The sequence below is a fragment of the Hydra viridissima genome, unplaced genomic scaffold (genome assembly GCF_058129835.1).
Source record: "Hydra viridissima isolate aposymbiotic clone 2 unplaced genomic scaffold, HvirCarnegie_v1 scaffold_8, whole genome shotgun sequence".
Taxonomy (NCBI): domain Eukaryota; kingdom Metazoa; phylum Cnidaria; class Hydrozoa; order Anthoathecata; family Hydridae; genus Hydra; species Hydra viridissima.
In genome coordinates, this window is record NW_028324307.1 from 10,514,053 (window position 1) to 10,540,420 (window position 26,368).

The 26,368-nt window shown below is 32.7% G+C and overlaps 2 protein-coding genes and 2 pseudogenes across 5 annotated transcripts in view; 1 reads left to right on the top strand and 3 right to left on the bottom strand.

Annotated features, from left to right (window-relative positions):
• The window catches only part of LOC149884966 (uncharacterized), a 748,071-nt gene that overhangs the window by 656,928 nt on the left and 64,775 nt on the right, over positions 1–26,368 (top strand). The gene's annotated exons all lie outside the window — the stretch shown is intronic.
• Positions 470–3,119, bottom strand: LOC149885024 (uncharacterized). 3 transcript variants are annotated; one of them, XM_090096736.1, is made up of 5 exons: positions 2,585–3,119; positions 2,161–2,342; positions 1,461–1,754; positions 1,196–1,305; positions 470–913 (listed from the first exon to the last, which is right to left on the bottom strand). In XM_090096736.1, exons 3-5 carry the CDS (start codon positions 1,591–1,593, stop codon positions 605–607), a joined length of 552 nt encoding a protein of 183 aa, XP_089952862.1. In that variant the 5' UTR covers positions 1,594–1,754; positions 2,161–2,342; positions 2,585–3,119; the 3' UTR covers positions 470–604. The 3 variants fall into 3 exon arrangements, with proteins under 3 accessions (XP_089952862.1, XP_089952861.1, XP_089952863.1); XM_090096735.1 differs by having other exon boundaries at positions 1,461–1,604; positions 2,585–2,724; XM_090096737.1 differs by having other exon boundaries at positions 746–909; positions 1,461–1,604; positions 2,585–2,724.
• On the bottom strand, positions 2,445–9,967 carry LOC149885025 (uncharacterized; annotated as a pseudogene). The gene is made up of 4 exons (XR_016454649.1): positions 9,862–9,967; positions 3,403–3,551; positions 2,585–3,188; positions 2,445–2,509 (listed from the first exon to the last, which is right to left on the bottom strand). The product of XR_016454649.1 is annotated as an uncharacterized LOC149885025 (transcript).
• LOC149885026 (uncharacterized) lies at positions 8,443–9,784 on the bottom strand (annotated as a pseudogene).

Genomic DNA, 26,368 nt, shown 5'->3' on the forward strand with positions numbered 1-26,368 from the left:
TAAGGAAATAATCCCTTATATTTGACACTAGGAAAGATTCCCTTAAAATAAGGAATTTGGTTTTTAAGGAAATTTTTTTCCTCAAAAATCTTTCCTTACTTTTGAGGGAAAAATTAAGGAAATATTCCCTTATATTTGACACTAGGAAAACTTCCCTTAAAATAAGGAAATAGATTTTTAAGGAAATTCTTTTCCTCAAAACGAATTCCCTTAAAATAAGGAAACCCATAAGTAATAATTTTCTTAATATTACAAACATTCATTCAATGTATTCAAGGCGAAATTTGATAAATTTACGTAATATCAAGACTGAGAGAAGATTAGTTAGTAAAACTTCCTTACTGAAAGTAAATTTTATTATAGCTGCTTACAGCAGATTAAAACTTCCTTTCTGTCATTAATTATTATTGTAAGTTTAAATCTATTTTTGAAAAACGCATAACCGATATCAACAACAAAAAAATACATATACATATTAAAAACTATATTCTACAAATAGTACACCGTAAAAATTTGCAAATATCTGGATCACAACTTAAGAGTGGCAAAGTTACATTTTTAACAATAATAAATACATATACACAGGACAAAAACAAAAAAGTTGTTAGTTCAATTGAAAAAGTCGATCGACACTATTAACTGAACTGGGGTTTTTTTCTTTTCCAAAACTTAATAGATAAACTTTGTACTGTAGGAATTTAAAAAACATTTCCAATCCATTTGGATATTCTAAAGAAAACACCCAAAACATTTTAAACAAATAGTCAACGCACTCAACCATGCTAAATCCTGCCACACAGACTTTGCCATCACAAACAATACTTCCATTTAGCTGATTATTATCATCAGCGGATTGCTCGATATACAACTTTGGATGAGCCAGTTTTTCTGTTAGATTAATGGAGCTGCCTGGCTAAATTAGGAACTCAAAATTAACTTTAGATAATTTATTATAAGCATATATTTTTTCTAAATACATATATATATAATTTTTTTTTAATAAGTATTTTAGCAAATAAACTTATTATTACTACTTGCTACTTATAATAAATGTTTGAAAATACTGATAGAAATAAAAGATCTTTAGGCAGCAATAACTTTGTTTCCAAATAAAACTTCAAGAAATACAAATAACTGAAATATTATTCATATTATTATTCATAATATACTATGCATTTAATTAAAAATAGTCCACCTCCACATATGTAATCAGCAAATCAAATGATTCTTTTGCTGTTAACCGTTTTTTCCCAGTCATCGGTAACAAAAAGATCAATGCTTTAATTGCAGACGTTACCTGAGCATCTATGAAAAACAAAAACATTAGTTAGAGCAAAAACTTAATCAGCTGGAAAATTTGGCAATTGTGAGTTCACAAGTCTAAATATCATTAAATAAACTTTTTTTCATTGTAATAAAAAAAGCTATTATTGAAATTAAATATTTAAAAAAAAACTAACTTGACCCTCCAATAGCTGCATCTTTAGTACATTCTTGTAGATATTCCAGTGTTGAGTTCGAACAATGAGCAAGAATTGATGGAACCAATGTCAACATGCGTGTAATAAAACAACCAGCTGCGTCTGGATGCATGCGTCTAAAATCTTGCAGCACTTAAACCCATAAATCATTGATAATTGAAAATGTGATATATGCTATTTTAATTTACTCAAGTAAATGAGTAAAGTAAAATAGCATATATCACATTTTTACCAAATGTGAGATTTCCACAAACTAATTTGTTACTAAGTTGCCTAACAAAAAGAAAAAAGTTGTCTGACCACTAGCCATCAAACCAGAGACACATATTATCTTATTTTCAATAGGCACTATGAGATATGTCCAGGACAAACAACAATTAGTAATATATATTTTTTAAGTTAAGCATTTAAAAAATACTATAACAGTAAAAATCTTAATATTTTTAGTTTGTAATTAGAAGCTATAAGATGCTTTACTAAAAACTTAAAAAAAATAACTATTTATCCTTAAAACCCATCAATCCTCTACATAAAACCATATGAAAAAGATAATTAATGAAAAAAATAAAAAAATAAATAAACATTACTCTAACCATTTCAAGTGTCTTTTGGTAAATAGAATAAAGTTATAACTAAATTAAAAGTTAACTTTAAATTAGAAATAGTGGTTTATACTTACCAGTTGTGGCAGTAACAAATAACATGGCATCTGCTGAGCACATTTAAGATATGACGGATGCTTTTGTTCTATTTTTTTCCGTCTGTAACAAAAAGTTTTCTTTGCGGCAATTAGCAAGTCTTCAGAAAATACTGTTGCAGACAATGTTGCCAGTTTAAAAATTTCAGTTTTAACATCAGCACCTGTTCATTCATCAAAATAAAAAATGAAAAAGCTTTACTCCATGAAAAGAAAAGAAACACAAAAAAATATAAAGAATATTTTATAGGTTGGATTTATGACAATTAATCATTTGAATCATATTCACTATGAAAAAAGTGTCTACAAACATAACACATTATAACATAACCTTTTAACATTATACATTATATCTATATACCTTATAACATTATACCTATGAAAAGATCGTCTACAAACATTATACCTTCGCAAAATTCACATACTTCTAATCCTCTATAGCAACCAACAAATGAAAAATCATCTTCTGTGAATACACCACCCTTTTTTTGAATTTCTAATGTAGTAATTTTATTAAAAATTCTTTTTCTATTTTGTTCCCCTTGTTCATTTTTTGGAGACTACGTCCAGCGTTTTTCACTGCAATTAAGCTTTCTACGAGCATTTTCAATGCATTTTGCCAAAAAACCTTTGTGAGATTTAGGCTCAAAAAAATCTTCCGGTTTTAGACCAGTGATTCCTGAAAGGAATACACTTACCATATTTAGCTTATCTTTTGGAGGGTAAAAACCATACAGATCAATAACTTTAGCAGCTGTGACATAGGTGATGGAGACTCTTTCAGCAATGCCGTACCCAACAGTTTTTAGGCGCAACATATGCAGCTTAGACTTGCTATGTTGGAGCAAAAAAGACTCAAGTGATGCTTGAGTCGTAAAAACACCAGATACAGCTTTAGAAGGTGTTCGAGTTAACTCTATGTTACTGTTAATGGCATCAGTAATATTACTACTGGTATCAGTTCCAGCAGCAGATGCTGCCATAACAGGGATTTGAATTTCTCTCATGTTCTAAATATGGAATTGTTTAATAATTGTTTAATGCAATAAATATTAATATATCACAGTCTGTAAAAATTTGGCAAAAATATTTCAATATGTGTTTCTTGGCAATACCCACTCCATTTCATAACTTTATTTGAAATTACCCACTTCATTTTAAAAAGTGGAAAAATTCAAATAAAGTGGGTAATTCCTCATTTAGACATTAAATACAATACTTCACCTGATTCCAATTTTCATTTGCTTGTAATACAATAATCGAAGTATCAGAGCATACCACAAATGGGAAATCTTCTGGATCAATTTTGCAACTATTAGATTGCAAAACAAACCTTAGTGGGATATCTGTATCTATCTCAAATTTTGTGTGCACTAAAAACAAAATAATTTTTAAATAGTTAAATATATTAAACAAAATGATTGTAAAATATTATTGTAAATACTGATTTGAAAGTTTGAAATTTTTTATTAATAAAAAACTATACTAAATATAACAAGAAAACTATAAGACTATTAAACATTAACTATATTAACTATGAAACGATTAAAATTATTAACTATAAATAAATATAAAACCAGGGTTGTTTTGATTTAAAAAGATTGATTTGAATCAGTTGATTTAAATTGATTTAAATCATCAAATCAGTCAAATAAAAATCATGATTAAAATTAAATTTTTGGATTTCAATTGTTTTTAATGGTTATTTATTGATTTAATCTATTTAGAATCAAACAAAATAGATAAATATAACTCCTACATAAATTAGCATTAGTATATTAGTCAAATAATGCATTATATGATACATATTAGTCAAATAATTTGTTATATTAATGTTTATTGAAGGATTTTTTATTAGGGTTATCAGCTTCATGATGAACCTATTGAAGGTGAAACAGCCTGTAGAAGGAAAAAGATAGATAAGTGTTTTTACTAATTTATTACTTCTCTGTTTAAGAACATTGAGAACTGTATTTCTAGAAATACATACATACATACATACATACATACATACATACATACATACATACATACATACATACATACATACATACATATATACATACGTATATATATATATATATATATATATATATATATATATATATATATATATATATATATATATATGAAATATTTAATAATAATTAAAAAAATAACTACAATTAAAATTTAGAGCATATACAATTTATTAACATTTTCGAACAAACCAAGAATAGTCAAACCAAGTCATCAAAATCATCTACTGAAGACATACATGATACAAAATAGTATTACAAAACCAAAAAACAAGAATGCAATTAAGTATGCTTATGTTATGGTCATATATATTACACTTTAAAATGTAAAAAACATAATTGCTTAACTTTAAGCAACAAATGGTACATTTTAAACATATAATACAAAAACTACTTAAAATAACAAAATGTTGGAAAAAAGGCTAAAAAATAACATATCTGGGAGCAATAAAAAATAACTCTTTCTCTTCATAAAAAACTTGATAAATGTTTAAGGGAATGTGATCTTTTAATTCATGGACTCGCTTACAGAAAAGTGTTGATTGTGGATTGTAATTAACTAAATAGTCATGAAAATGGCTATCTAAGTAGTAAACTGTAAGCATCCGCATCAGGGCGGGTCATACATTTTTTTTTTAGAGTTGCTAACCTGGCTATGGTCTAAAAAGTTGCTCTAGGTGCGTGTTGTTGTAAAAAGGCCAAAAACATTTAAAACAACAGGTGTCTTGTACTTGCAACTTTACCGCAAAGATTTACCCTTTAAAGGCTTATAGCTAAAAATATAAGATATTAATCAAGCACTTAATATGACTCAAAGGCCATATCCATGGCTAGCGCAAAAAAGTATTTTTTTGGGGGTGTTTAAGCATTTTTTGCTTACTATAAAAAAAGTAAAAAAAAAGATGCACCTCCTTAATTTCGGCCCTGTCAACGATAAGGGGGTGTTATCGACGTCGAAACATTAAATTCACTTAAATGGTGAAGTTCTAGGTATTATTAGTTCAATGAAACAATATAATCAAACGTAATTTACAAAAGTCTGATTTACAGCTAACACTAGGTAGTTCTGTTCTTGATGCAGTACACTGTAAAATCATTCCATGTCGCGATTCATGCCCAAAAACGGTTGAGCTTGCTGCAGAGATATCTTGGATAGCACGCTCAACTGCCTGAGAGTGACAGGGTATACCAAAAATGAAATCAAACTGACAGTGTTGAAGTTTTTCATTCTCAATAGCTGCTAGCAACGGTGGTGGTGTAAGGTTAGCTGTAGTCCAGTCAATCATATCAACGTAAGTCAAAGCATTGGCGTTTAGCTTGATACTTGACTTATCAAAAACACGCACAGAAGAACTACACAAAGTACTTCTCAATTTAATTATTTTTTCACAACAGAAATGTCACACAGAATCATCATTGTCACAAACACCAGAAAGAAGAATGTTTTCGGAGTGGGCAAAGTAGTTGTTGTTCTGCAACACAGGCTCTAATATTTTCCAATCTTCTGCTCCAAGCTCATGACACTGCTTCAGCAAGTAAAAAAAGTTCTTTGCACCATCAGCGCAAGAAGGATGACTCTTGATATTGAACCATGAAGGAGCGTAAACATTTACTATAAAGCGTACAATTTTGTATAGTGATGGGGAACAGACTTCTTTTGACATATACAATCTCAAAATTCTGTTGGCTTTTGTCAGCCACCTAGCATGGTTTAAATTTCCTGGCATTGCGTTCTGTAAAGACCTAATTTCATCACTATTTCTATAACCTTGCTGCACTGCTAAGCATGCTCTAAGAAGATATTTTTGATCTGTACTTAGACTGTTCTTAACCTCATCATTAATCTCAACCACTTTTCCTAACATAGCTTTAAACTTTGAAATTGGGATCAAAGTCTAGCGCACTCATAATTACACCACTGGAACTACTAGGACCTCTTGTACATCCTCCATCAATAGCAGAAATGTATTTCCGAAATGGTAGTTCATTAGTATGCAACAGGCAAACAAGCCATTGCAGTGGTCTTGCAACACCTTTCTCTAATTTTCGAATCACACCATTTCGTTTGCCTGTATTGGTTACTGTACCGTCACAAACAACTGCTTGTAGCGTACTTGCTGAATTTGTATTTGCAATTATCGATAATATCTCATTTGCAACGTCAGCTGCTTTACCTGTTTCTGGCATTACATGATCAATGTAGTTATTGTTTGGAAATGATACAATAACATAATGTTCTTCCTTTATGCTTCTACGTATACCAGACTTCTCAACAAAAGTTAAGTCTTTTTTCCCATCAAATCCAATACAAATTAGTTCTTGCATCTCGGCAGCATGCTTAGAAACTTGTTTCTGCCGCCAAAGACCTCTCTGACGGCTAAGTTTTGCAGGATCTATTGCAGTTTCTGCCGACAATAGCTTCATATCTTTTAGCACTGCATTCACTACAAGACAAGCTTCTCTGTCACTAATGCATCTGTCCAAAGCTTTGCACAACTCCAGATATTGTTTCATGTTTCTGGGTGCTGCAACACCATCATCAGATTCACCACTGGAAATTTCACAATCAAGAACTTCATCACCCATGTTTAGTTGAAGTTCTACGTCCTCACCACCATCATCATCAGCATCATCACTCATGTTGTTGTAGATATAATTTATTTTTGTCTCATATTTTATTTTCTGATTGCGCTCAAATTTTAAACGTTTGACTGCTCTCATTTCTTTCTTCTGCAACTTACCTGTAGCTTTTATATCTATAGCACCTATATACATTTTCCTTTCAGTTTTTTGGTCCAACCAGAAAGACCATTCTGTTGGAGGTATTTTATGCGACAGTGGAAAAATACATTGCGAATTCTCTTGTATACCGCTGTCAACACATTTACAAGTACATATATCAAATACAGTTTGTAATGATTTCAAACAGTTTTGGTAGTTGATGGATGTCTTCTTAGAGCTGGGATATTTAGCAAGACCCTTAACTTTATCAATCAATTTCTTTATACGATTGACTACACTCTTTGTGTCAATTACTGGGATACTCGCAGTGTTGTAGATACTTACAACTTCATGTGCTACAGCTGTCACTCTCTTCTGCATACAATCATATTTATTGTACTTTAAGTAGTAGTCATACAGTCTGTAAACATCACTAGATGTAGGAAGTTTATTTTTTTTTATAACTGCAGGCTGGCCCAGGACTGAGTGTTTAGTCCAAAGTCTTGTGCTGACGGACGCCATTTATTAATACTCAATACAATGGAAACCAACTTGTCCAAACATAATCAGATAACAATTAGAAAAGATTGATTATAAACAACTGATTGAAATAAACTTTTTTTAAAAATAAACTTTTTTTAAACAATCTAAAATATAAAACAGAACATGTTAAACACATATATTACCGTAATACAGGGTTTGATGAGGGTAAATTTACGATATGCTAGGATTACTTTTGGTTGAGTTAAGGTAATGTATGATTAATTTACGGTTACTTAGACTTATCTAATCTCATTTCATTTACCAGCGAATGTAATATAAACTAAACGTAGTGAACACTAATAAGAATATGCCTTTATAAAATTGATATACGTTTTCACATTATTTCCTCATTTTCAACTACAAGTTGCAAGTACTTACTGAGGTTAAAATTTAAAAAATCTTATGGTCCCTAGATTTTGGACCAATAGAACAACTTTTTATGCTATAGCCAAAAAAAAAAAAGTATGACCCGCCTTAATCCGCATTATCATGAAAATGTGATTTTTCAATTCATGGACTTGCTTACAGAAAAGTGCTGATTGTGGATTGTAATTAAGTAAATAGCCATGAAAATGGCTATCAAAGTAGTAAACTGTAAGCATCCGCATTATCATGAAAATTGTGTTATTAAGGTAAATTACACTTTCAACAAAACCAAATTCAGGTATACCGTCATTAAAATTACATACCATAACACTTTCCTTTAAAATTTTATAATGCCCAATTTCAAACCATTTCAAAAAATGCACTGTTTTAGTTTGAGATAATAAAAAATTAGTCTGCAAAAAATGATTAATATCACTAGGCTCAACTTGATTAACAAACAATTAATATGTTTTTCCATTGATGATGCAATTGCTGAATACTGAGTGAGAAATGAAAGCATTTGCTAAAGCAAGTTGACCCCGCTTACTTAATGAAAATGCAATGTTTTTAAAACAGTGGGTACTTCATGAAACTTGTTTAAAAAAATTATGTCGAGATTCAAACCGAATGCACCAGTATCTGCATGGAGGTCCACACTTTAGTAGAGCCGTAGGATAATGCACAAGAAAGTGATGTTTAGGTGTTAAACATTTATGTGGAAATAACTGGAGATAACTTTGATGATGCTCTGCTATTAGGTGTGATAAATAGCTTGCTAACCCAACATTAACTTTTGGAGCAAAGACTATGTCTAAAATATCCATAAGCAACAAAAGTAAATTCCAATATGGTTCATCTCGTGGAAATTTGTGTTCTATAATGAATGGTATATTTCAGATTAAGCACCAGCATTCTGAAGCAGTCAATTTTAATGGTTGAAATGATACAAAAGTTGTGGGTTGACTATTTCTGTCAGAAGATTCAAAATTAAATTCAGTCAACAACAAATTAAATTCGCTAAGAGAGATATACCCATCGGCACTTAAACTACCTAACACATCACTTAATTCAATAGAAACTATCCCTTCCAATAAATCATGCATTGTATCAACAGCAAAATTTTCCATAACATGAAAGAACTTTACCTCATTAAAAATGCACCCATTTTTAATTCCAGTTTCAGACTCCTCACAATTGGGTTGACCAACTGAATTAACTGAATGATCATAAGACTGTTTAGTTCGTTTAACATAATTAGTTTCAAGGAACTTAATTTGACTTTCCTCCTTAATCACTTCACATAATCTGCAGAATTTCCGTGTATTAAAACTCTCAAAAAATCCAAACAATGAATGGTAACCCAAATTATCAGCAGAAAAAAGTGCTAGACATGCTCGCTCTTTTATTGTTTCATTGCAGATGGAGACATTTACATCCTCGTCAGATTCTAATTGCTTCAACATGTTTATTAATGGGGCAAGATATATATATTACGACTGTGTTTTATCTTTAGCATCTAGAGCATACCACATGCCCACCAAAAAAATTGAAGATTCTTTAGAAAGAAATCTGGAAGGTAAATTTGTCACTGTCATATAAAGAGCCTCCATTTTATGTATCTGTGTATGCGAACCAAGTGGATTTGTTGTTTCAAACCCATTAATATAAAAATGTAAAACCATTGCATCAGGAAATTTTGAGACATCATTTATATCATTAAATAAATATTGACTAGAAAATTCACATGTAGATTCTATATTTTTTACATATATCAAATCCTGGTGATACTTGCAAATATGCACTCTTAAATTGCAAAAACTGGAACATCTTTTAGGACAGTCACTTTGGCCACATGGAATATCATTATGTGCATAGACAGCATGTACCCGTTTTAAATGCCATACCATTAAGTTTACTGCACCAAATGATTTTCCGCAGACAAAACAATGTAAACTCATACTAAAATAGGGTTTTAAAATATTTTGATAGTTCTGATATTTTCTGAATTATGCAACTATTAGACAAAAATATTAACCTGACGATAAGAGTCCAGCTATGCCTTGATCGTACTTGTACACTACTTTTTTTTTTGATCGATCTTGGTTGAACATATGAAGAATTAAACACCCAGAACTCTCCATCAATACTAGTGATCGACCGGAACAGAGATTTTTCCGGAACCGGAACCAAACCGGTAATAGATTCTAAATACTCCTAACCGAAACCGGAACCGAAAATAAATCCAAACCGGAACAGGAACAGAAACCGGAACCGAAAATAACTAATATATTTTCAAAAAGTTAGTTCTAATTTAAGCAAAAATTAATGTAGGACAAACAACTAAAATTTTACTTTTCTTTTAAGTTTCTAAACCCAAGGCATAAAGAAGCAATTGGACAATCCAAAAAAATCCTTTAACACTTAAATGATTTTTGAATTGTTAAATGCCCATATATCATTTTCCCCGGTTCGAAATTGCGCAATAATTTTTACAATGTGCGAAAAAGATGGAACTTTTTTCATTGTCGTCAGACTTTGAGCTGCAGGAGCCAATTTATCTTTAGGAGGTTCAAAATTATCCATTTGGATCATGACAATATGTTTAAGAAAATGAGCTGGTTAAAATCAGAATGGTGTAAGTTCAGCTCAAATAATAGCAATAAAAACATTACAAGATATGAATATTAATTTAAAATTAATTTAAACAAGAAAATTAATTAGTTTTCAAACAAAGCCAAATTTTATTTACATTAATTCTCAAGCTTAACTACTAATTTAAAAAGTTTTTTAATCATTTTTATCAAAATGATAATAACGGTATTATGCTAAATAAAGCTTTATAATATATATTTTCGATAGCATTTTGAACCGGAAATCCGGCCGCAACCGAAATCTTAATTATTACCGGTTGTAATTTTGGCCGGCAACCGGATCCAAACCGAATTCCGGTTGATCACTAATCAATACCAATAAAAGAATACTCAGCTAAATAAAAAACAATTTTCAATTTTTCAATACTTTTTACCTTTTGCATTAAAATATTACCTATTTCAATACAAAAAAATATTTAATTTATGGTAATATTAAAAAAGTAGAAAGTAAAAATTTAAGTGCAATTTTAATCATTGCACAACAAAAAGTAAAAGGATAACAAACCTAAAAACCTAAGTTCAGTTTAAACTTATCTACTAACTCAATTAGATACAACTATCTTGTAGATAGGTACAGCTGATACTCCAACAATCAAGCTGCATAAAAAAAATATATTAAATAAAAGTTAAAACCAATTTTAATCATTATACAGCAAAAAGTAAAAGCATAACAAACCTGAAAATCTAAGTTCAGTATAAACTTATCTACTAACTCCTTTACATACAATTATCTGGTGGATACGTACAGCTGATACTCCAACAATTAAACTACATAAAAGAACATATATTTAAAAAAAGTAAAATTAAGAACAGTTTTCAATGAACTATTTCGATATAAAAAATTACATTTTAGTTTGTTGCAAGTTAAATATAGTTTTTAAAAGTTGAATAGTAACAGAATTTAATACATATCATTTAAAACTGAAAATACAATAAACTTTTTTTTATACGCTGCTATACACCAGTATTGGAGTAATAGTTTGATTATATCAAGCCAAAGCTACCAATAATTTCCAACATAAGAAGTTCAATAATTTAAAAAAAAGTATTTTAAAGGTACTAAAATAAAAAAATACAGGTTAATAAGACAATTTTTCTTCTTTAAGTTTTCTTATTTTCCTGCATTTTTAAACTGAAAACAAATTTATGATGAATTTATTTATAACAATGATAAGAGGACGCTAAATCTCCCTTGTTGCAATAGAACTGTGAAGTTTCTTTATTACCACGAGGTAAAATTTCTTAAGGATTTCCTTATTTTACAGCTGAGCCGTGATTGAATTCCCTTGATTTAAGGAAATATATTAAAGGGATAATTTAGTTCGCTTAAAGTAATAGCTTAATTTCCTTCCTTTCACATAGTTTAAAAAATTAATTTCCTTAAAAGAAGGAAAGATTTACCGCAAAACCCGTAAGGAAATTTCTTTCCTTACTTGCGAAGGAAAGATTTTTTTGAGTGTACTCATCGGATCTCGCGACAAATTTAAAAAAGGCCACAACAAAATACAATACTTGGTATCTTCGGAAGGGTTCTCAGTTTCGAAAAAACTAACCATTAAGGCCATCTTATTGTCTATTTGATAAACCAAATTGAATATAATCACACAAGATTGTAATTATATTAAACCATCATTTAAAGATTTTAAGCGTTAAAGGAAACAGTTATGACTTGATATCGGCAAATTCAAAATTTAAGCCGTGGAATATGGGATAAGGTTACTAATTTTGAACCGGTCACAGGTAAGTCGCTTTACGCAACCTAGGTTAAGGAAAAGCCAATTGAAATTTTGATGATATTTTTACAATAACAACAACATGATATTTTCACAATAAAAATTCTTTATAATTAACAACTTGAGGTATTGATTATGGACAAACATTCCAGAGCATTGAGTCGAATAGATTTAAAGTGATGTTAAAATGACGTTAAACTACTGTTAAACACGACCTTATACTCTTATACGCCTATCAAAAAACTTTTTAATATAAATATACAAACACAGGCTATCCACAATGGATCAGGTGGAGTCAGTTCTTTGTATGTTCTGAGGACATTTACTCCTGACGACCAATATAATTATATAATCTTCATCTACCCAGACTGACAGAATAACACCTTCCTCTTCCAAATTTTCTTCCACCCAAACTGCTCCGCACCAAGTCATTTTTACTGGACTTGATATACAAAAGAAACTGATGAAATTCAGTTGTTTTCCATCGATCTAAGTCATTAAGCTTCTATGGCTAACATACATTTACACTTGGAATGTGTCCATTTAATGATAGGAGACAACTTGAAATTTATTCAAATTGATGAGCAGCTATTTTACCACCAGGACCTTTTTTTCAATAACCTACAGATAACACCTAAACATACAAGATGCATGTAGTCCAAAGGAAAATAAGTTGATGTCTTCCCTTAAAGGAAAATCAATCTCATCGTTAAAAACAACACGACCTTCATGTGATCTACAAATAACAGGGGCATCACACAAGAAACACTTAACCTTTACATCATATTGATTACCTTTGATTAAAGCATTATGTTCCATCAACTCAATTAACTCTGCAGCAAAGTCCTCTAAATAGTCATAAATTGAATCAGGTTTTTTGTTTCCACAATATTCCAACAATCCCAGTTCCAACAATCAATATATTAGTCACCAAAAGGAGCTAAAGTTGGCCACAACTGTGTACTGCTTGACTTATACAAAGGCAAAAATCAATGCTAAAACACAATGTAATGCATTTTTCAGTGAAATTGTGATGGAAAAATATTGTTTCTAAACCTTTTTTAATATCCAAATAGATATATGTACCTCCGCATTTTTTTATGATTTTGGAGTTTGCAAAAGTGTTCTGGCATTTTTAGGAAGTTCAAGTTTGTTATACTTTGTGAAGAGGGCTTTACGAAGTATATTAAAAAGCTCATTGACCAAAGCTCTAGTCCATTTGTTACAAATGGAGCAAGCAGTATGTTTTTGGCAAAGGCTATAGTTAGAATCATCAAATTTAGTATCAGCACCATTGTCAATGTGGATTAAGGCTGGTACATCAGATACAAATGATTCATCAGCACTGAAAGAGTACATGAAACATTACTACTACTGCTATCAAGTTCACAAAGAATGCAACTGCTATTTGAATGATCAGAGAGCTTTAACTCAGTACAGACTAGATTTTTGTGTTTTTTTACCAAAAGTTTCATCATAATTAAAATCTAATAATCCAAGCATTTTTTTTGTTTGTCATTTACCATTTTTTTACATCAGCTGCAATTATCAAAACATGAGTTGTGCTTTTTGAAAAAATGACTGACAATTTTGTAAAATGAATATTTTTATCAACTAAAGAACACAGAGTACTTAATATATATTTATCAGTAATAGTCTTAAAAGTCATCATTTACTATACAAATTAGTTTTAGTAAATGCTTGTTCCATGTCCATCAACCAAAGTAAATCAAACTGAATTAAATTGAAAAAATTTCTTTGAGTTATTAAAAATAGTTATAGTAACTAGTCTTGAGTTTGTTATATAATATAAATAATATAAATAATATAAATAATATAAATAATATAAATAATATAAATAATATAAATAATATAAATAATATAAATAATATAAATAATATAAATAATATAAATAATATAAATAATATAAATAATATAAATAATATAAATAATATAAATAATATAAATAATATAAATAATATAAATAATATAAATAATATAAATAATATAAATAATATAAATAATATAAATAATATAAATAATATAAATAATATAAATAATATAAATAATATAAATAATTATAACATGAGTAGTAGGAAAATGCCGATTCTGAGACAAAACCCTTTTACATACTTAAGCGCGTTAAATTTTTAAAAAATACAAATAATAATTAATAAATAATAATTAATAATAATAATTTGATTTATTTAATTTATTATGAGTTGCCGATTCTAGGACAAAGAAACATTTCCGTCTTATTTTAAGGCAACGACTAAATTTTTCAATAATTAGAAAAATTGATTTAAATAAAATAATTTTTAAGATAAAAAAAATGTTTCTTGCAAGGACAAAGTATGCAAGCAAGTTGAAAGCTTTATTCGATCTTTTGTTTTATAATATGAAGATGGTGAGTTTGAATATAAGCAAAAAAGGGATTCATTTAAAAGCAAAGACGACAATTAATCTAATGTTTGAAGTTGATCTTTTAGCTGATCAGTTTGAAGAGTACGTGTTTAATTTTGAGGAGCCATTGTATATCGGCATTGAGAGTTACATTAGCAAGGCTTTTAAAACGATGAAAAGTGAGAGCATGGTGACTTTATCGATTTTTAGTCCAGGAAGTTTGACAATTGATGTAAAATCTTCTGAAAATTTTGAGTATAGCATTAAGGTGTTAACGGAGACTGTTCAAAATGTGTTTTTTCTTGATTGTTTTTCATATGAGAGGTAGAGTCTAAAAGTAGAGTCTAAAAGAAGAATTTCAGTTTCGAGATTTAGCGACATGTGTAGGATGATTAAGTCTACTTCTGAATTTAGCGTTACAAGGGAAAAAGAGTTGTTGATTTTTTCAATGGATACTCAAGATATTTTTTCAGAGAGTTTTAAATTTGGAGTAGAGGATTTGTCAGATGAGATGAAGGTTCACAGCGTGTATCGTTTAGAGCAGCTGTATCGAATTTCAAAGATTGTTTTATTTTCGAGCGTGTTGGATGTTTTTGTGGAGAAGAATAATCCGCTTATGTTTTTGTCTACTGGTAAAATTGGAGTAGTAAAAGTGTATTTTCTTTAAAAACATTAAAAACATTTTAAAAGAAGTTTATAAAGTTGCTCCTAAGAATGGAATGCTTGAGAAGGGTGAATTAGGTCCAAGCAGCAAACCAGAGCCAATAGGTTCATATCCTTTTCCTTTTTTAATAAAGATTCCATTTCCATAAATGGGTTTTTTTTTTAGTCCAAGGTCTTAAATATAAACCAGAACCTGCTGCAGCTAGTTTTACTCCTTTTCCATTTTTGCTCATGTATACAATTCCTCGTCCTGCGATTTTGTCAACCATAGCTGAACCGGCAGAAGAGCCAACACCTGCAAGCAGACCAGTGGCAAGAGCTGGAACTACTCTTGTGGCGATGGTGCTTCCAATCATTCCTAATAAGGGTAGTAATGCACCGATAAATCCTCCTTCTACTTTAGAGTTGTTGCAATTTGTCTTTTGCTGAGTTTAAGTGTGACTCCTTTTTCATTGCTGTATGCTTTTTTAATTTTGTTGAGTTGAGACGTTGTGACAGCGAGAACATGATCTCCATTTAAGTCTTGATGAGTGAGTTTAATGCTAGCGTCAGTTTTATCTTGAACGGCTTTTTTAATTTTATCAGCTTGACCCTGTGAGATGTTAATTTTGATATTTTGATTACTGCTCATTTTTTAAAAGTAAAGAAAAAAAATTTCACATTAAAATTTATCGATCGACAGCGCTGCTTGTATATAGATCTTGCAATACAGAAGATATTCGTTCTCTGACATGAAATCGAATAATGATATCTTCTCCTCTAAAGTCGATTAAATCTCCATGTTGATCAATAAGTTGCGTTTCCATTCTTGATATTTTGTTTACGACAATGGGCAAGTAGATGAGATGAAAAGGTTTTTCACTGATTTTGTATCCAAGAGGAGCGTCAGGGTAAAAAGAGTAAATATCGTTTGTCGTTTTTTCATCTAAATAGGTAGAGCCAATAATATCGTTGGTGACTCTAATGACTGCAAGTTCTTCAATTCTTACAATGCTTTCAGATTCTTAGTTGTCAATAACGCTAGTGACTTTATCAGGGTCAACAGGATCTTCTTTTTTTTCAACGTAAGTGTATTCTTTTTTATCAAATCGAAGTGAGGCTATGCTGTTATTAACGTTAAAGTCGACCCAATATTGAGTGTTCGTTCCAGGTCCACTCTTACTTTTCCAAAAGTAAGAGTGGACCTTGAAGTAGTATCACTTGTTCCAAGAATGACTCCATCTGCTCTGTATAAAGTTCCAACTTCTTTTTTCATTTCTTTTTGCAAGTAATCGTTGATTTCATTGATTTCGTAAACTCCTTCTTTGATGTAAATGGTGTAACTGGTTGATCCTGAATTAGGGCTATATCTGAAAACGTTACTTTTTGTGGTGATGTTGGGGTAGCTGCGATAAGCCTCAAGCCCGACTAAGGCCATTTCGTATTTTTTTGTTAATACCAAGATTGATAGGTGCGTCAAAGTAGGTTCTAATGACACTGCTATTTACCGTTGAAGTTTCGATTTAACGATGAGATAAAATCCGGACATGTTTTTTTATACTTTTGGAAAACAAAAATCGCTAAACCCGCTTCGGTATTTTCCCTGGTTCTTTTTATAAGACAAATCAACGACAGCAAACCCATGAGGTTGAGACCAGCAGTTCTTGCAGAACATTTTAAATTCTTCCTTACTCATGTCTACAGCAGCATGGTCTCTGTAAATGTGATCGACGTTTTTAGAGTCTTGAGGAAAGAGACAAATAAAATTAGCATTTTCTCTGATGGTTTGTCTAGGGAGCATGAAATAGTTTTGAGCGAGATAAAAGCAGTCAACGTTAGAGTGTCTTCCTCGGATGGAATATTTTTCGCATTTGTTTTGTTTGGTTAGTTGCAAGTCGTCAAAGATCATTAAATTGTTTTTGGTAGAGTCTAAGGATTCAGGTTCAGGAACGTCTTCTTCAGTTTAAAAGAATTGACATTCTATATCTGTTTTTCCTTCCCAATTTTTAGAAATTTCTTCAATAACACATTCAGGACTGGAGTTTAATTCTTCAATTTTATTTTGAATGTTGAAAAGTTCGAGGATGATTTCTTTTGGTAATTTTTTTTCAAAGGACCTTTTGAGTATTTTGTATTCAGGTTGAAAAAGGGATTTTCCAAACACTTGCAATCGGTTGTAATCGAGCCATCCCGGTCTAAGCAATAAATTGAGAAGCAACGTTGTTTTTCCGCATCCAGACTTTCCAATGATGATACTTCGAATGCTTCTCGGGAAAAGCTTGTTGTTGTTTCTTTTGGTTTTGTCGATGTTCCACGATAAGTCAATAACTTCCATTTTTATATATAAAAAAGTTTCTTTCTATATTTAAAATGTATTGCGTCAAGTGTAAAAGAGAAACAGAAACCATTCACATGAGAAACGAGATGACAAAAAATAATCGAAATATGTTAAAAGGGACTTGCGACTCTTGCGGAACGACAAAATGCAAGTTTGTTCCATCGACAACGAAAGAAGGTGATTTGGTGGAATTGGTGAATAAACTGTCGAGCAAAGTTAAGCTTCCATGGGCTAAGTTTCCAGGAGAAATGCATATTCCCGGGATGAACTTTGCAGGTCCTGGTACGAATTTGGATAAGAGATTGACTTCCACGGACATGTGTCAGGAGTGGAGCAAGCCGGTGGACAGAGTGGACAATGCAGCGTACCATCACGATTTGGCTTATAAATATTTTAGTGACAGGCAAAATAGGTATTTGGGAGATCAAATGATGCTTGAAGAGATGAATTCTATTCCTAACCCAACGTCAAAAGAAATCAACGAAAGAAAATTGATTACGCCGGTCATAAAAGCCAAAGCCAAATTCGGATTAGGTGTTGGCAATAAAAAAAAAAATTCCCGAGAGTCTTCTGAAATGGACAAATCAGCTTGCAGAGGAGCTTCACAAACCAGTGATTCATCATTTTAAAAGAAGAAGGGTGATTGTGAATGACGTCGATGAAATACGGGCTGCAGATTTGGTAGACATGCAATTGTTTTCAAAATTCAACAACGGCGTAAAATATTTGCTTATGGTGATTGACGTGTTTTCAAAGTATGGATGGATTGTTCCATTAAAAAGCAAAACAGGTCTTGATGTGGCTGAAGCGTTGAGTAAAATCTTTGAAGAAAGAAGGTGTTCCAAATTGTGGGTGGATAAAGGAAAAGAATTTTATAACAAGCATGTGAAAGCGCTTGTTATAAAATTCTTTTCTCCCGTATTCCCTTGTGAATACGGGAGACTCAAGCACTAACGGTTTTCATTGGGTGTGTTGGTACAAAAACGTTGAAAAAAAAATACAGTTTCGATTCTTACGCCCAGCCTCCTTTTGTCGAACTAGTAGAATATTCAAAAGGTTCTGTCCTTTATAACAGCGAAAGGGTGCAGTTTGGAGACACGTCTTATTGCGGTCACTTGTGTCTTTACGTTTTAAAAAAATTGGATGAAGGGAACGACTTTCAAAGCGTCGTCAATACTTTGTGGTGAAGGAAGCTGCAAGAAAAAAAATCTGCAGTAAATAAAATGATTGACAAATTTGGTAGGACAGAATTGGGGAAGTATTTATACAACCATTATTTAGCTACATCAAGCGAGCTCTATGTCAGAACAGATGGAAATAGCACCTTCACTGCGGACATTGATTTTAACTCTCAAAAAATCATTTATTTGGCAGAACCAACCAACTCGCACGACGCCGCCACGAAAAATTACGTGGACACGCATTCGTCAAGCGGAACTTCAGTGGGAACGGCAGACTTGGATTTAAATTTTCACAAAGCGATCAATTTGAATGAACCGAAAAATCTTCATGACGCCGCTACAAAAAATTACGTGGACGTCAGCTCGTGCATGCGCATCAAAACGGACGGGTCAAGCAAGATCACTGGAGACTTGGATTTAAATTCTCATAAATTGCTCAACGTTACTGATCCGACCAGTTTAAAAGACGCTGCGACAAAAGGGTACGTGGACACTCGAGTGGCATATTCGAGCATCAATTACTTAGACATTAACATGCCATCACACAAATTGACCAATTTGGCTGAGCCCACTTCAGCCTCAGATTCAGCCACAAAAAATTATGTGGACACGCATTCAGGAGGAACTACAGTGGGCACCGCGGACTTGGATTTAAATTCCCATAAATTGATCAATGTGCTTGATCAAACGCGCAAGACGCTGCGACAAAAAGTTACGCAGACGTTTTGTCACAAAAATCCAACTTTTTAGGACTTGTTCCCAATTCAAGCTTTTCATCCTTGGGGATAAAACAACAAACTACAGCAGGAGGATTGCCTGATGCAGTTACCGTTTTCACTTACTCGGACGATCCTGGAGTTTTGAGAAGGTTATGGCTGGCTCTTAATGGAACCGTTACAGGAGGATTAAATGTTCCTGGAAATGTTTTTATTCGAATATTTATAGACGGAGAAATTAACGTTAGGAATTATTCAACAACCACTGAAGGAATTAGTGTGGACAGCACTGCCCTTGCTTGTGACTTGCTCTTTTCCCTTCTCGTCGGATCGTTTTACTCCAATTCTTTGCAAGGATGCAACGTTTTCAGCACCACTTCGTTGGTAGGATATTTTACGCTTGACATGCCGTTCAGGACAAACATATTCATCCAATTGCTCAACAAAACAGTAAATCCAGTAACGTACTGGATTCAACCCTTTATTTCCACATTCACAACCATCCCTCCTCTTCTTTCCTCCGTTAAATTGTACGCGAGGACGTTCAGATACTTAAACACCACTTACGGAAACGAATATGTTTTGCCGAACACCACAGGAAAAGGAAATGGCGTTTTTCTTAAATACATCAGGGTGCACATCATCGGCTCCTCTGAAAACTGGTGGGAATCCAGAGTCAGAATGTACGACGGAAATTTGCCTCCTGGCAACGGCACTGTCCTCAGTCCATGGACGTCATACAACACAAATAATTTTACTTATTTTCCTGGATATGACGGAGACAGCAAATGCATCTTCTCCTCGTCTGGACTGTAAGATTTTTACTTGTCTTCGTGGAACGGATTAAACTTAACCTCGTTTAACAACAAATCGACTGGACTGCTGTACCAATCCACCGCCTCCATTGGCTCCACCACCACCATTTCGTTTTACAGAAATTTTGCAGAATCAGACTCCATGCCAAGCGTCGCAGCTGGTAGAAGGCTCGTTGTCACGCTTAACTCTGGCGATGCGCAAACAGGTCAATCCGGAAGTTATTACTTTCTTCTCGGACAAGCGTATTATTACGCCTGATTCTTATGGTTCAGCTGAAGCATGAAAAATGTTTAGCAAAATGTTATAAATAAATTTCATTACAAATAAAAATGCCGTCTCCCATCCGCGAAACTTTTTGCATTGAAGAGTTTGATCCGGAAATTCAGCGAAATGTCATTCACGTCTTCCTGACAAAAGAAGGTAAAATTTTGCAACGACTTGGAACTAGAGAAAGACTGTTATATAGATGGTTTCTTGACATGAAAAAAAAAGATCTTGCCAGAAAAAATGCAAAAAAAAAAATTTTTTTCAAACAAAAAGATGCAGTGTGTGAGAAGGGTTCATTACGATCGAAAGAAGGAGTGGAAAAATGCGTTATTATTTTTGACAAGTATTTAAAACATCCTCCGTTAAAAGTAGGTGACAGATATGAGATATTTGCTCAAAAAGATATTCATTTGACTCGACTGTCTAAACAGAAGATTGTTTTTATGTTTGGGATTGAAAGAGGGATAGCGTTTGTGAATTTGAGACATAGTCTTAATTTAAAGCTGAACTATTTTAATCACAGTATGATGATTTCAGAGCCGGTAGATCAGATCTTTATGGATGTTTACAACAAAAGCGACAAGGACGTCATTGTTAAAAAAGGCGAAAGTTTGTGCTTGGTAAATTTTCTTTAAAAAATAAATTTAAAAAAATTTTTTTTTTGTCTTAACAAAAATGGAATATAAATCTTTGTATCCGAATCTTCCCACGGCTCCAATGGAAGAAAAAGGTTACGCTTACCGACTTCAGAAAATAAACGAGATTCAAAAAGAGATGGACAACGAAAGGAAAAAAAGAATTCATCTGAGCAAAAAGTATCATCGCGCTTTCACAATTATATCCAATGTAGAAAATACGATGCAAGCCTTGTGCATTGCTTTAGGAACGGTTGGAATTAGTCTTTTGAGCACGATTGTTGCCAGCGATTGCGAGTGAAAGTGTGGCTATTGGAATGGGTTTTTATTTATTGTTGGAGGCCAAGTGAATAAAAAGCCAACGTTAAAAGCGGAGAAGCATGAAAAGATAAAAGTTTTGGCAGAGTCTAAATTGAACAAGATCAGGGACCACATTTCGAAAGTGTTGGTGGATGGAAAAATGAGCGATTCTGAGTTTCTATTGGTTTTGGAGGAGCTTCAAAAGTTTAAAGCCATGACGGAGGAGATATGATCGAAAGCTAAAAGCGGAATAGATGAATTGACTAAAGAGTCTTTGATCCAAAAAGGTAGAGAAGACGCGATTCAAGCGTTTAACAACCTATTTTAAAAAGGACCTTAAACATTTTTTTAAAAAAATGACCTTTTATAAAATACAAGACCCGAATAAACGGGATGAAATTGTGAGAGAGATGATGTCGAGAAGAAATAAAATTTATCAAGACAGTGTGACTAAAAACATGATGGATGCTAATACTACTACAATATGCGGATTCTGGCTCATTGATACTTTTCCATACTTAAGGAATTCAAGATGGTGTTGTGTTTTTAAAATGTAAAAATGTTATTAGATTTCCATCTCATTGTTAATATCATGCCGGAACCTGCAAAGAAGTATAAAACTGTATCTTTTTCGTAATTTATTCTAGACCAAAGAGTTTATCATAATCCATAAATGTAAAGCACGGTTTTAGTTTGTAGTGTCCAATGGCTAGGGTATGAATTCCGTCTTGTAAGATGTGTCTTTTGTCGTCGTTAGCGCTGAGAGCGACTTTGTTGATTTCTTCGGTGTAAATGTTATGTTCATGTGATCGTATAACGTTCATGGTTGCAAGCTTTTCCATCTTATTCATTAAGCAGTCTTTATAATCTTGATGAGTGATGTGTTTATCAACAACTTTCTTTTTAACCCCTTTGCATCTTTTCTCTTCTTTTTCATTAAAGAGCTTATAGGAGTATAGCTTAGGACGAAGTCCAACAAACTCTTTAATTTGTTTACCAGCAGCTTCATCCTTGAACTTGCCTATAACCTTTTTATTTTTAAACCCAATATCAAATCCAAAGTTTTGAACGGCAGGATGATCTTTCGCGAATTCGCTCGTGTCAAATTTAGCTTCAATATCGTTGGCAATGTCTTGATAAAAATCATCCGTTTCGATTTCGTAAAAGAGTGAGTCAGTATCGGTCATGAGTAATTTCGCGCGATCTCCGTATTTAGGTTTGATATAGTCGTAATGATGTTCAAACATGAGAATTTTGCTTATGTCTAGAACACACAATCCTAAGTAAACAGGCTTGTTGTAAAAGAGTTTTGTTCTTTTCATGTGAACCGCAGCAAGGTTTTCATCAAAAATGGTACTTCTATCATAATTAGGTTTTCTTGACAATTTTAGAACTTCTTTTCTTGTGGTGACAAGTTTAATATCAACATGTTTTAGAATATTCTCCATGGTTTTTCCAAAGACAGAGTTGTTCATAAGCTTGAAGAATTCTTTTTCAAACTCGTTTTTAGCTTTTGCTCTTAATGCGGTGTTGAGATCGATGTATTGTTTCATAAAAGGTTCTTCTTCAAAGGTGATACCACGATGAATTTTGGTAACGATCAATCCAAGTCGTTCATATAGTTTTAGGCTTTCATTGTGAATAGTATATTTTTCCTTGTTGTTTAAATTAGGAACGAGCTTTTCCACTTTTCCAATGGTTAGTCTTTCAGGAGCTAAAGGATAGTCGTTGTGTAAATCGTGTAGGCTTTCGGGATAGGTTAAATCAACTTCGAGAATACAAGGCATGGATTTCCAATTGGAGAGTTCATCCTCAGCCATCCATCTGAATCCTCTAACAGGAAGAGGTTTGCACATAGCCCATCCATATAAATTATTAGCGTCTAAGTACTGAATGAATTTCGATGGTTGTGAAGGATCATAATCACTCATGTATTTGTTGTTAGCAGTTCCATGTCGTTTGCTGATCATGCAAATTCCACCGCGTATCCCTCTTTGAACCATGAGAAGCATATCAATATCAGACAGAAGCTCTAACTGAATTCCAGTTAGTTTCAACATGGCATCCCAAGCCAAACCAGGAGAGGTGTAATACCAAGCAGGGTCAAGCTTGTAATAGTTACGACAAACGTCTCTGAAATTTTCAAAGACATCGGCAAGTATCAAGACGTCAGACATGTTGTACAGTTTTTGGTAATCTTTAAATGTTTCATATTCAAATACATTCCAAACGTTTTGTGCATGCGCGTAGTCTTCACAGCTTATTTCCTCATCATTCAGTTTGGAATAGAATGCTTCAATAGGAGGTAATTGCGTTTCGGAGAACTTTTCAATCGAGTCCACCCATTCGTAAGGGTAAACGCCTTTTTTTCTTAATAAATCAAACTTTTCTCCAGAGTAATATTGAGCAACGTTTTTGCATTGATCGTTGTTTAGATTTTTAGCTAGATCTTCTAACTTGAAACCCATGAATCTATAGCTGTCAATAAACCTTAGCTCTTTCCATATTTCATGAAGTTTACCCTTCTTATTAATAAATTCTCTCACTTTGATTTGTTTAGAGAAGCTGATATATTTTTCTTCATTGTTGGGTATGCAATTGAGCTTTCCACCTAATTTCTTGATGAACAAATGGCTGTCATTGCCAGACAAATTATGTAAAATGATAGGTATGAATTTTGGAAGTTTATAATCCAAGTTGCATTTGTTATGAGCAGCTCCTCGATACTTTCCAGTCAAATGACAGTGGTCTAAGACTTTATCACCGTTAAGGTCTTTTTCGCAAATATGACATAGAGTTGCAACCTTAAAATTCTTTTCATCCTCATCAGTCATGACTTTCTTTTTTATTAAATCAATCTTGTCGAAAATCTTTATAAGATCTGATTCAAGCATGGTTATAAACTTTTGAGCTACGTCATCGTCATCGCTTTCAGCTGTGTACATGACTGGTTTTCCTTTGTAAAGGCTATCGTCGAAGCATTTGATGTAATAGCAGAAGGAGCTTGGAACGTGCTTTTGGTATTTTTTAGTATGAGACTCACCATGTTGCTTAATGTCATCGAAGGGTTGGATAAAACTTTCAAAGTCTGCATATACAACGTATGGAACTTTCATGCCCTTTTGATAGTTTTTAAACTGAACGGTCGTCCCTTCTTTAGGAAGTTCAATTCTTACTGAGGTGTTATCATAACAATAAGGTTGATGATGTTGAAGCTTTTCTTCCTGGTCATAGCCTTGCAAGCAATTTCTGCAATAATGTTGTTTTCTTTTACCTTTTGATGTTTGTGTAGATAATAACCGACTCAAACTTTTAATCACGCAATAATGGTCAGTGTCTTCGTTTGAAATAAACAACAAATCAACACAGTTATTTCGATCAGAAAATTCAGATACTCGCAAAGGGTAAGGTTTTTTATTTTCATACCCAAAGACGTTAATGCTAATAGTTGGATTATTTTTCTCAAACTTTTTAATTTGAGCGATCTTGACAGGAAACTCCATTCCATCCCAATTCAGCTCTTCTGATTTTTTAATCAAGTCTTCATCGATTCTTTCGTTGTTTTTATTTTTCAGATTCAACGCTCGAGCGACTGACCATTTAAAGCATTGATCGTCCTCGTTTTCCATGTTGATGATCGCCTTTTTGTCTTTCAGCTCTTTAGACAGTTCAATATAGGAGGAACCGCTAAGAGGTTCATAATCAGTAAAGTTAATATCCATCCTTAAAATCTTAGATATAGTGCAATTAGATCCTAAAGCATTGTATTTAACACTACTTTCCAAGACTTTCTCTTCCATTTCGCTCATTAACTCTCTTACATTTGTAGCTGCTAGAATAATCTCTGATCTTGATGAAAAGCTTGCTTCCCGAGTCACTTCTTCACCAGTCATGATGCTTACAGATTTCATTTTACACGTTAAAATAATTCTTACTCTGGTGTTTCTTTCCCCTTCCATGGTTTGAATGCTAGACTCTCTTACCAAATTAAAAAATGATGCAATGTCTTGGTATCGAGAAGAAGGTGTGTAAGAAAATTGTCTCACAGAACTCTCCGCTGAATGTTCAGTCATTTTAAACTTTACTGTAAATGGTTTTGGCACAGGCTGTACTATAATTGGCACGGGTTGTTTATACTCTGTTCTTAATACAAGTGATTTGATAGACTGTATCTTTTTATCGATTTGTTCTACTGATTTGCTTACCTGATTCTTGACTACTTCAGGAACGTAGGGTTCTATCCATTCTTTAATATCATTAAACTTAGTTTTAACATAGGACGCCACACTTTTTGTAGCTGCCGTCAGACTTGAAAATAAAGGTCTTGGTGCTGGAACCGGTCTAGGTGTAATAACGTTTGTTGAATCTATAACCGGTGTGTTAAGAATAGAGGGTTCATCTCTTGTTACCTGATTTTGCGATAGAGTAGAAGGTTCGAATGAAATCAAGTCGTCAGACCTTGGTCTTGGAGCAGGCACAGGTCTTGGGGCAGGCACAGGTCTTTCAGGACTAACAACAAACCTTACTTTTGTCGGCTTTATTGAAACTTTTGTCGGCTTTACAGAAACTTTTGTAGGTGGATGAACAAACCTTACTTTTGTCGGCTTTATTGAAACTTTTGTAGGTTTTACAGAAACTTTTACAGCTGGTCGAACAAACCTAACCACGCTTTCATTAACAGGCAAAGGTCTCGCCTCAGTCGTGCGTCTACGAGCTACAGGTTGAGGAGCAGGACCACTTCCAATGATGGTAATATTTAAAGCTGCAATGAGATCAGCTTTTTTCATTTTATAGATACCTTTGATATCATCACGACCTTTAGCGATCTCTCTTAATTCTTTTACAGTCATTTTATTTCGA

Bases quoted from the DNA above. Each gene is read 5' to 3' on its own strand.
- LOC149885024 (XM_090096735.1), bottom strand. From the start codon at position 2,203: ATGTGCTCAGCAGATGCCATGTTATTTGTTACTGCCACAACTG. The intron at 1,306-1,460 runs GTTAGTTTTTTT...TGTTTTTCATAG, and splicing joins TGCAGCTATTGGAGGGTCAA to ATGCTCAGGTAACGTCTGCA. The intron at 914-1,195 runs GTGGACTATTTT...TTCCTAATTTAG, and splicing joins TGCTGATTACATATGTGGAG to CCAGGCAGCTCCATTAATCT.